The sequence below is a fragment of the Triturus cristatus genome, chromosome 12 (assembly GCF_964204655.1).
Source record: "Triturus cristatus chromosome 12, aTriCri1.1, whole genome shotgun sequence".
Lineage (NCBI taxonomy): Eukaryota > Metazoa > Chordata > Amphibia > Caudata > Salamandridae > Triturus > Triturus cristatus.
In genome coordinates this window covers 158,864,971-158,877,071 of record NC_140595.1, presented here as the reverse complement: position 1 = coordinate 158,877,071, position 12,101 = coordinate 158,864,971, and the positions used below count along the sequence as shown (strand labels likewise).

At 43.3% G+C, this 12,101-nt stretch overlaps 1 protein-coding gene across 5 annotated transcripts in view; it reads left to right on the top strand.

Annotated features, from left to right (window-relative positions):
* ANKRD35 (ankyrin repeat domain 35) overlaps window positions 1–12,101 on the top strand; it is a 612,001-nt gene that overhangs the window by 477,643 nt on the left and 122,257 nt on the right. For 4 of the 5 annotated variants that reach the window (XM_085639308.1, XM_085639310.1, XM_085639307.1 and 1 more), the window contains one exon: window positions 11,165–11,295. In XM_085639308.1, coding sequence (XP_085495434.1) covers window positions 11,165–11,295 — 131 coding nt within the window. Of the gene's footprint in view, window positions 1–11,164; window positions 11,300–12,101 lie in introns of all 5 variants that reach the window. The other variant, XM_085639311.1, reaches the window with a different exon arrangement.

The window sequence follows — 12,101 nt, the reverse complement described above, 5'->3', positions numbered from 1 at the left end:
ATAGTTAGTTGAGATAACTATAACTCGCGCGACCGCCACTCTATCACAAGGATGATGTCATCAGTGATGTTATGAGTGATGCCATTGACCATGTCATGAGTGATGTAATATGTAACGTCATGAGCAGAGGATTGCGGGCGCGCGAGTTATAGTTATCTCAACTAACTATAACGGGGGAATTTCATTGTTTTTTTACGAGTGAAATATCCACCTAACTATAACATGTGTGAAACCTATGGTTTTTTAAGTGAATATATATATATATATATGTGTATGTATGATTTTGAGAATGGTAGTGTGGAAGTTGAACTGGATGTAAAAAAGTTTATATTGGAGTGTAAGTGGGTGCGTCAGATTCTGTGGATGATGTCATCAGTGAAGTCATTTGCGATGTCATCAGTGAAGTCTTTGACCATGTCATCCGTGATGTAATATGTGAGGTCATAAGCAGTGCATTGCGGGCGCGAGTTCTAGTTAGCTAAGCTAACTATAGCTGCTGAATTTCTCTGGTTTTGTATGAGTAAAATGTCAGCCTAACTATAATGTCCCTGTAACCTTAGTTTTTTTCAGCAAATTTCTTACGTTTTTTGAAAGCCAATTCCTAACTATAACGTCCCTGTAAATGGCAACCTTCTGAACTTTGCATTGACTGACACTGCAAAAGTCAAAAAATAAAAACATTACTTTCACATTTCGGTCTCCTCACTGCATTTCTGAATGGTTACGGTCTATTAACGCTTTCCCTCCTATTTGAGGTAACCCAAAATGCATGCCTTTATGTGAAAACTCGCGTCGAAATCGCGACAATCACGATGAATCCACAAAAAAAATGTCGTTGGAAAACATACTTCCCTTGATACTTTTATATTTCTATCACTGTACTACACTTTCTTGGAACATCCTCACTAGGGAATCATATCTACCTTATAAAACAAGGAACCTAAACCACTCCAATTTTTACAAATGAATACCAGTTTCTTTAACACCCTTCCCCCAATACACCCTCTGCGGATTCTCCATAGTAACGCACTAGAACCAGTAGGTCACGAGTTTACAACACATTCCATAAGGACCATACTAGTTACAAAATGAACTACAGCAGGTGTGGTTTACTGCACATACTGTAAAGCATATCAAACTCTGTATTACACTTTTTTCTATTTACCTGAGCCAATGAAACGCCTATTTACTAATCATTTCCAAATACAACCTACTTTTTTCATCTGCATATTCCCATCATCCAATCAAATTTAATTTTTTTTTCAAACCACCAGCACACATGGATTTTCACTGTCTTTCATAGTACCAACTGTGATATTGAGCTGCAGACCTGTCCTGTGTGCCACTCCTCCTTCCTACAAAATGCTTAGAGTGTGGATTGTGGGTGTGGATTGTGGGCCACAGCTATGTTTTTTTAGGCTAAAGAGGCTGAAAACAACAAAGGTATTGACAGGAACTTGGGTTTGCCAAGTGTGGAGATTAGTTGGCTTGGCCTGACAGGGTTATAGTTTCATCAGCTACTGCCTTTGGTTAAAACCATTGTGGATTTCTAAGCGCCTCCCCTCATGATTGTGCACTGTGGTGGCAATGAACTAGGCACATTGACTGGGGTAGGGCTGGAAATTCTAACAAAGGGTACCTTTTGCAGAACTGATCTCGCTTTTCCCTCACACTGTCTTAGTGTACTCTAATATTTGCCAAAGACAGAAATGGAAGTGGTCAAATCAATTCTGTCCACAGATTGACAAAGCCAGGAAACATGCTAATAAAACAGTTTCTGCTTTCCTCAGAGACCATAATATGGTCTATCTATTACAACAATCTGCGTATTGACATGCATGGAATATATAAAAGTGATGGAGTTCACTTTATCGACAAAGGGAATAGGGTGTTTCTAAGCAATCGGAAACTCTGCATACAGTCTTATCTGTACCTGTCTTATGCGCACTCTGAACTCAAAAGCTCTTGTCAGAGCCACCCAAGACACCAAAATTGTGTTCATTGTTTTGTCAAAATTAATTTTTTTTTTTAAATTTCAAATCTGCAACAACATCGTGAAGGTCCCGAGCACGTCGCAAAATCGCAAAACAGAAATTTAATTATCAACACCACATTCAAAAGCTTTTACTTAAAAAAATGTATTGTATCACAATACACACATTACTAGCCACATCACGCCTTTGAAAACAAATTTGCTCACATTTTCTAGCAAGTTTTTAAGCAACTGTTTAAACCCTACTTCCCATTTTCGTGATTACACAGTTGCGATGATTTCAGTAACTGCGCCAATCGCACCTTTTTTAGGGGGCGCAAAACACATATATGCACACATTTTACAGCACTTTAGACACCACGGGTTTATTACTGCACTGTTTAAACTCATATTGGCGTCACCATGATATCAGCAGCCGCAAAAACCGCGAATACATCGTGAAACGACAAAACAAATGCAGACATCAATAGCCACCACCACATTCAAAACTTATAACTGCAAAATGGATTATAACCAACACACTAAACACATTACTATCTAAATGACTCTATAATAGCATGTGCAACTCCCTTAATATCTCTATAACACAGTGCATAACATTTTCAGTATAATCTGTGACTGCATGCATCACTATATCACTAAGTCTCTCACTGTATAAGTATTTGAGAGGATCTGTGAGACAGTACATCAGTCTATCAATACTTCTGTAACAAAATGTGTGGGTGCATCAGTAGCACAATGAGTCAGTGATTGCGTAAGTCACTCACTCAATCTGTGAGTAGGTGCATGAGTGCCTTTGTGCATTTGTAATTGAGTTTAGGACTGACTGGATTTGTGAGTGATACATGAGTGTCTAAGTGGGAGTCGGAGTGGGTGGGTGAGCGCATGAGTCTCTCAGTGGGTCTATGACTGGCAGTGTGAGTGGCTGAGTGGTTCTCTCAGTGGGTGCATGGATCTCTGAGTGTGACTGTGAGTGGGTATATGAGTCTCTGAGTGTATAACTGACTGGGTGCATAAGTCTCTGAGTGTCTGTGTGAGTGACTGTATGTGTGTGTGATTTTCTGAGTGGGTCTGTGTGTGGATGTAGGAGTGTCTCAATGGGTCTGTGACTGAGAGTATAACTCTCCAAGTGGGTGAGTGAAAGGGTACATGCATGAGTATCTGAGTGGGTCTGTGACTGGGAGGGCGAGTGTCTGGGTGGGTTTGTGAGTGTATGCAAGAGCCTTGACTGGGTGAGTGAGTGGGTGGGTGTATATCTGAGTGAGTTTGTGAGTGGGTGTGTGAGTTTGAGTGTTTGAGTGAATAACTGAGTCCATAAGTCTCTGATCGGGTCAGTGACTGAGTGTAGAAGTGACTGTACGGGTTGGTGTTGGAGTGTCTCAGTGGATCTGTCAGTGGGTGTATGGGTGTCTCAGTGGGTCTGTGAGAGTATACATGAGTGTGTGATTGAGTCTGTGAGTGGGTGCATGAGTGCCTAGGTGGGTCTGTGGGTGAGTTTGAGTCTCTAAGTGGGTATGAGACTGTAAGCATGAGTCTGACTGAGTTGCTAAGTAGGTGCATGAGTCTCTGAGTGAGTCTGTACATGGGTGCGTCACTCTTCGAGTGAGTCTGTAAGAGGGTGCATAAGTACCTGAATGGGTATGTGAGTGGTTGCATGAGTATCTGAGTGGGTATGTGACTGAATGTTTGTGCGTGAGTTAGTATGTGATTGGGTGTATGAGTGTCTTAGTGGATATGTGAGTAGATAAATATCTCTGTGAAAGTGACCGGCGAGTGTGTACAAATATATATATATTTCCACCAGTATTCGCAATGGCTTCGCGATAGTCGTGACGTCCCCATGACGGTTCACGGGGTACACACTGGTGGTTGCGTCGTCGTCGCGAATATTCACAGAGATTAAAAAAAAAAATCTATTTTGGATACAACTTGTGTCACTAACACACCTATTTCTCAAACATGGAGTCGGAGTTTCTCCACCCTGACTTCTTATGTTAGCTTTCACACAAATTTTCAGCCTCTGGATACGTTCCAGGACAATAAAATGACAGCCGCAACTTTCTGTTCTGGTTGCGTCCAGCCAATCAGAGCATTCCCGTTGGCTTACTCATTCACGATTCATCACGAAACCACTGCGAAATATCCTCGGCCAGAGATCTATCCATAATTTTCAGCTTAAATTTCTCAAAAACTACTGGACGGATTTGCACCAAAAAACAAAAAGCACAATCTGAGTAACCCCCACCTTTCTGTCAAATTTGGTGTAATTCGGTGCAGCGGTTTGGGCTGTAGGTTCAACAACGCGATCCTTTGGGAATTAACATTACAAATGGACCTTGTTTTCGTGCCCCTATTTCTCGGTCCCCAATGCACAGATCATCCCCAAACTTTCCATGACACACAGAACCTACTTTGACACTTTTTTGGGAGGTTGGTCTAACGATGCCAAAGTTGTAGGCACTCAAAAAATTATTTCTTATGGAAACTATGTCCTCACTATTACTAGCTACTGGTGACCGCCAGTAGGTACAATATATATATATATGCCTTTTTCGATTCCAAGAAAAGCTGGGAACCGGCTGGAGAAAGGAGAGAGAAATATAGATAGATAGATAGATAGATAGATAGATTTGATAGATAGATAGATATCACATTGAGGGAAACCTCTGTGTAGTTTCCATTGCAAGGGTGTTGTTTTTTTTGTTTTTTGCTAATAACTTTGGTGCCGTTTAAAGAATCTTCACAAAACTTTCCAAATAACAAGTTCCTGAAAAACTGCAGGGCCTGAGAGAAACCGGGGGACTCGAAACATTTTTCCACCATACATTTTTTAAAAGAAAAATTAGACAATGATCCAGAAGAAACGACTAAACAGTGTTAAACCAAATTTGGCAAATTAGATATTTTCCAAAAGCATGCTTTTTTGTGATTTGGTGTAATTCTTTTCAACTGTTTTTGAGAAATTAAGGCTAAAATATTATAAATATCTGTTGACACAGGACTACGGTGGGGGAAAAATGACAAAAGAAATCTGATTGGCAGGGCTCGCGATAATCCAGCGGGACTGGGCCATGTGATTGGCAGCCACATTATAAAGAAAAATGTTGCTGCCACCATTTCAGGACTGGGGGACTGGATTCCTGAGTCATGAAAACATTTTTTAAAACACATACAAGGAGATAGAAATACTTTGACCCCCTAGGCCTTGTCGAAGAGTCTCAGAGGGACCCCTTAGAGCCCAAAAAGGAAAACAATATATTTTGGCATGTTCGAGGTCCTGCAGGACTCTTGCCTGACCTAGCAGGCCCGTGTGGTCTCATGGGGCTCCAGCAGGACCTAAAAAATCATTAAAAAAAGTATTTGATGGCGATTTGAGACCGATTGATCACTTGTAGGGGTGTTGGCTGCCAGTGTGATGTTAGGCACAAGGCTGGGCTGGAGGCCAGGCACAACAGCCAAGCCCTGCACGGGCTTCTTAAGGCTTCACTTAATGCATCACTGATGACATCTCAAATCAATTGTGGAACTAGTTATCTTTGTTAGTTACATATAACTGGCGAATTCTATTTTCTTTGTTTTTAACAGAAGGACTTTTTCTGTGAATTCATAATGTAAGTTAAAATTGTACTACCTTCCTCATTTATACCACCGCTTTATCCTTTAGGTGTTTCAGTGAAATCTATCCATCTATCTATCTATTTACCTATAGATGGAGATATAGATCTGCTTAGAGACGTACTTTAATGGTAAATAACTTCAACCGATTCGGTTTCCTTCATCCTTCCATGCTTGTTCCATGCAAGCCTGAACGGCCTTGTAGTGCTAATCCATTGGTCCGTCCGGTAGACTACATGTAGTGAAGATTCCTTTCGGCTGTGTTTCTCTTATTTTTTCTAGCATGGCTAATGTAAACTTTGAGCTAAAATACTATGGCACTCTCACGAACACTTGCTAGATGGCATCCGTTTCAAGGTACTAGCTCGCTAGATCCGAAGCCTCACACATACATATTCATGTTGGCACACAGTTAGGCCTGGTTTGTATGCAACATCAATGTAATATCAGGAATGCCTTTACTCACAAACGTACCTGGACATTTGGTGAGACGTCCTGTGTTCTTTCGACTCTACCTACACTATTATTATAGTGCTGTAAGCACTCTGACACTACTTTTTGGTTATGGATCATGCTGTGCCATATATTGTTAGAAATAATTGACTCATACTGCATTACCAAGCACACTAAACTAGGGAATGACTTCAGAGTAGAGCAGTGTTTATGAAATACTTCACACCATTAGATTTATTCATGTTAACCCATGTTGTAATTGAAAAATGGCTAAAATATGAAGGAGGAGTGTAAACCTAAGTCTCTCGAGTTTCATCTATGGCCAAGTTCTGCCTCGCTGTCGAAAGCTTTTGTTCACTAAAATTGAAGGAAACCTCTTGTTAAAATCTCTTCTACCAGAAAGCAAAGAAACTTCTCAGTTTCTTCTGTTTGCTGAAAGCCAAGTTGTGAGGGTTCTCACTCTCTGGGAGAAAAGGGTTCTTGCATAGAATTTTGATCTGTTTGTTTGTCCCAAGAAAGTTCAACTTTGGTCCCTCAAGGCTTCTGCACACAATCACCTCACAGGCAAATGTTGTTGCTTATTGAAACTATTCTCTAAATCCCAAGTAGAGATCGCTGGAAACTTCTGATAAAGTCTCACAACCACTGGTGCCGCAACAGCCACCTGGTAAGGGCCTTAGAAAATGTCCTTGGAGCTGCTGTGAAAGCCCATCTGAGACAAATTCTTTATATGACTCACCTGTTCATGGGTGCCAATATGGCGAAGTGTGACAACCAAAATAGGACTATTATAACTCAAAGACACATCAATTCTCTATACAAAGACAATAGCTTGCGGTATATTGGTCTTGGTCCCTGAGTGTTTAAGGAATCCCGAGTGACTGTTCCTCAATCATGGATTGGCAAAGTGACATGAAATTTAATAGGTAAGTGAGAAACTGTTTGCTGGAGAGAACTGTCCTAATTGGTCAGCTTGGAAACTTTAGTGAGACTAGAAAAAAAAAAAAAGTTGTTTAAAGGAAAGGTGGGACGAGTTAGTCATAAATTTCCTTCAGTTCCCAGTTCACCACACCTTTATTCATTGACTTAACATAAAGTACCTTCTCATTCATGCTTGGATGGAGGATAACTGAGGCAGACTGACCTTGATGCCAAAGTGAAACACAGCAGTGCATCACACGTGACTTGGTTTGGGTTGAATTTCTGTTTCATGCAAGAAAGCTTTTGATCCCATGTTGAATGACCCGATCAATCATTTTCAAGTAGGTTAAATGTAGAGTATTTAAACCTTTTTTAGAGTTTGGCTGATGGAAAACTCCATTACAAACGTAGCAGACGTCCTGTCCAACGCGTTGCAAGGGCATTATAACCAATGGGACTTGTATGACTGCGGCTTGGAAATCTATCTTGTTTTAACCGAGTGTCCCCTCTGTCAACCACTAAATAAGGCCCTCTGTCTCGACTAATCATTGTACTAGACAGTACTGCCTCAAATATTGATGGCTTCCAATGCCTCTGTTTTTGTGTTGCATAAGGGAGCACCCCTTCCCCATCACGCAAAAACCATGGGAAAAATGCTCATATTGGTACAGGCTCTCGACTTCTGAAATACTTACTCCCTGGCGTTGACTTTGTTGATGGGTCAAGCTTGTGCCATGTGATGAATAGACAGATGGCGAGGATAGAGTGGTGCCTGCGGAGTCTATCTAAAGTTCTTGCGGTGGCGCCGTGAGGGTCTGTTGAGGGTAATGTGAAGGTTTGCTGAGTGCTCAAGGGGGTTCTGTTGACTGCTATGGGAAGCACTGTTGTGAATCGTGTGGGGGTCTTTTAGGGACTGTGTGGGGCTCTGATAGAGCTATGGCCAGGCTTGTTGAGGTTTACGCACCGTTCTGTCTTCGGTTATCGCAGGGCCTGTATTGCAGTTATGTGAAGTCATGCTTGCGTTGGTAAGATGACCTGTTGGAAACCACACTGCGTGTTTTTAATTCTGTGAAGGACAGGTGAGCATGTTTGCCAAAGTCTGTGGTAGATGTGCGAGTGTGTTCTGGCCTGCAGTGGTGGGCAAGGTGGCAGGCTCTGCTCTGGGCAGTGCGCCAGTCTGTTGACTATACTGAATATAGGGATTAAATGTCATTGTTTCATACTACTGCATTCCTTTCAGATTTCCTAACATAAATATGAAAGACATTAATTAAAATAATGAAGCTATTTCCGCCTACCTCTCCACACGAGGCCTGCCATTTAAAAGTGCAGTTTTTGTGTGTCTGATTGTACTAGGCACAGGATTCCTGAAGTGCCGCAACCATGGTCTGTGTGTCTAAGCACTTGATGAATATGGTGCAATCTATACCATACCTGCGCCACCTGTACACCACTGTATGTAACAAACAAAGCAGGCAAGCAAGCAGTACCCAAGTTGCTTGCAGTGCCCTGTTGGAACCATATGCAATCAGTTTGGTGTGTATGTGGATTCAGACTAAAGTCTATTGGCTACTTACCTGCTCAATGCACGTAATTAAAATAGTTTGCTATTTTCTGTTGTTGACATGTCAACTCTAAGCACAGGATGCAAACACTGCAGTTTTTAGGCGCTTATCTGCCTGTGGCTGCGCTAAGCGCGCCCTAGAAACAGTGGCGCGTTTGCAGTTTGTATGTTGGCCTACACTGAAGCCATGACACGAGCAGAGCAGTGGTTAGGCCCATCTTCACGCCTGGCTGCACTAGCCACATGAAAATAGTGCTAAAATGTAGGAGACCCATGGCATCAGCCCATATGTTTTTAAACTGGCTTCTCTCCTTAGTGAAGTCATTTCTCTGAACCCGTGCAGTCTCCAAGGAGGGTGGTTTCAGAATGGATCTTTGCGCAGGGTGATCCTGCTGGCTTCAATGCACCCGATTCATTTCACGGGGGTCGAGGTGGGTTTGCAGGTCGCTGACCTCATCGAGGTCTGGGGCTCTTGGCTGGCTGTCAAGGTGAATTCAAGTAGGACGAATGATTGCTTCGTCTCAGCCATAATGTGGTGTTGATCTGCACAGTGGCGTAGTACGGTTAGGTGGTACCCGGTGAGGAAAATTTCTTGCCACCCCCCGCCTCACAAAATGGCAAAAATATGTGTTTAAAACACATATTTTTGCCATTTTGCCACCCCTCTCAGTGATGAGCCCCGGGGCGCCCCCCCCCCCCCCCCCTTCCTTCCTACGCCACTGGATCTGCAAGAAAAGAGTTGGAAAGAAAGACCAGCGTCGCGTGTGGTTCGCTTCCTGCTTGAGCATCAGCCGGGCGCACTCCCTGTCGCACCCTCTGGCGTCCCAGATGCAAGGCGTGACAACTGCACACCTGTAGATGGGCCTGTAATTACAGCCCGGCACACACCCTGTCTGCTGTCACATGTGCACTTTAAGCTGCGTGCTCGGGAGCAAAGGGATCTCTCTTGAACGAGTCGGGGATCAATAGCAAGCGGTGTGGAGGCCTCTGAAATCTATCCAAGGGGTCCCTGTGCGCAGACATTGTCTCTAGGGGTCACACAATTGTGGAAAAAGCAGAAACATTTTGTGAAATTCACTTTGCTGTATCTCGTGTGAAATTAAATGTTTTTTCTAAATGTTGAAATCAACATTCGAAAATGTCATAGGTATCTGTTGGAGAGAATGGCTTGGACGGTTTAAAGATTGGGAAAACAGTTGATTACAGGAAATAATAGGATGTGCCTCGACAAGGGCCAGCTCGATGTTGACATCTGCCAGACTCAGACTCCAGCATTGCCAGGCGGTCAGTCCGCTGGATAAGAAATCTAAATGGAAGGGCACAGGGTCTTCAAAATGCACGCGCTTCCAGAGGGAAAGCGCTGGCGACGCATGGTTTCTGCTTGTTTGGAACTGCAGGATTGTTGATCTGTAATGGCTGGGTTGTTATCCCGAAGACTGAATTAATGTGAACAACATTATCTTTGATATGGAACTGAGTGTCCCCTGTATATACGAATTCTGTAAAGTGGTCGGAGCACTAGGTGCTCCATGACCTGCTGCCTTTACCAAGGTAAAGGTAATTGTGACTCCGTTGGTTCTCTGGGAGGTCGAGGCTTCTTTTGACCCCAAAGATAAGACTACAGCACCATGTTGGTCACGTAGGCTTCTGTTCAGCAATTGGAATAGATTTGTGGTCACACAGACTCCTGGTCCTGTCCTGGGTCTGTTAGGCATGAATGCTTCTAATCCAGCTGTGGGCTCCGGGGCAGTGCTTAATTTGACCCGGTGGTTTCCGGTGCTCAGCACCGGAACTTATGGCAGTCTGCCACTGCTTGTCTAATTTAGATATCAGCACACCAACACTTGTTTATTAATTCAACATGGTTTGAAATATACTACTATCTGCTGTCCAAGCCATTCTTATAGCTTTGGGGGCCTACAATATTCTAACATTTCACATTTGCAGATGGCACTGTCATTGGCAGGGGCAGTGGGTGGCGTAAGCTGCAGTGGCTTCCTGACGAGGGCCCTGGCACTCGTTTATTTACAAATTAAGCACTGCTCCGGGGTCATTAATACCTACTTTTGTCGTGGGAGGCCCATAGCTTAGAGGGTAGGATCTTGCACACACTTTGGCCCACTTCCTCTCTGTGCCACTATGGGTTTACCCCACTTTGAGGTACAGTGTGTATACAGAATATTGCACAAAAGTGGGATTGCAACTGATTTTGACTCTACTTGCAAAATGTACCGCTTGAGTTTTGTTGTGCGGTGGTTTAGCTTTCTCACGATTTCCCACAATTTCTAAGAGTATGAACTTGCCTGCCGAAAAACTCAAAACAAGCGGTTTGCTCTGGTCGCCCCCTAGAACCGGGGAAGGTGTGGACACGCGTCACACGCTGTGAATAACTTGCACATACCAGGCGTGCCAATAGTGCGGCGCACCTGCTTAGACTTGACCTTTGAACTCATCCTCCAAAATTATATTTCAATAGCATCCAGGGCAGCAGGGATCTACCAAAATGCGTGTGCAAGATACAGGCAGTTTCCTCCTACCAATATCTCTGCCGTTCACCTTCAATCTAAGTCTATTGTATGATCAAGACTTTATAGGTTTTCCATTTTTTTTTCCATCAGATTGAAAAATGGAACAAACACGATCAGAAGCTCTTTGAGGCGGTGGAGAAGCGAGATCTGGGGAAAATCGAAGCCCTTCTCTCCAAGAAGCCAGTGCGAGCCGCCAAACCCAACCCCAAGGGGCAATCAGCGTACGTAAGTTTATCGATGGTTCCATATTTCTCTCTGGGGTGTGGGCCATTTCTTTGTTTAATGCACAAGAAAGATAAATACATACATTGCCACTTATTAGTTAATGTCGCTACAGTGTTCAGTCAGGCATGCATGTGTATTTTTAAAATGGAAGCTGAGTACAAAAATGGCCGCCAGTCTGAGAAAAGCGAGTGCCCTGTCATCTGTCCCTTGTTCTGCTGTTTGTTCTGACTCCGCTGCTGCTAGTTAGGTGATACGGTTGACGGGTAAATCAGGAGAGTTGCCATAAATATAAAAAAGCCCAATCTTTGAACTATATCCTGAATGGTGTGAGCGAGCAAGTGAGGTGTGTTCAGTCTGGAACTTGTTCGGCATTGCTTCATCTGAGAGAATTCTGAGAACAGTGTGGCCTCATGCAGTGGCGTCACTAGGGTTGGTGTCACCCGGTGCGGGTAAATCATGGTGTCACCCCCTCACGACTTACCGCATGGACCTCCTCCGCCCCGAGTCCGCCAGTGGACACAGTTGGCAAATAACGGGACCATACAGAATCCTTAGTAACGTTTGTAAATGTAGGTCCTATATTTACAAAATGTGCCTGTTAACAACAGTGTGATAATGATTCATTAATCAGGTTGTACAGTGGGCTACCTGCTAGTCAACAGTTTATTGGAATTTATAATATCATAGGTATGGTACTTTTTACTGGTGTGGTGTTCCCACTATCCAGCAACACGATAGATCAGTGTTCGAAGTGGGGGGAAAAAAGTAGGGGAACTGTGGGCGGAGAATCAGAGGGCAGGAA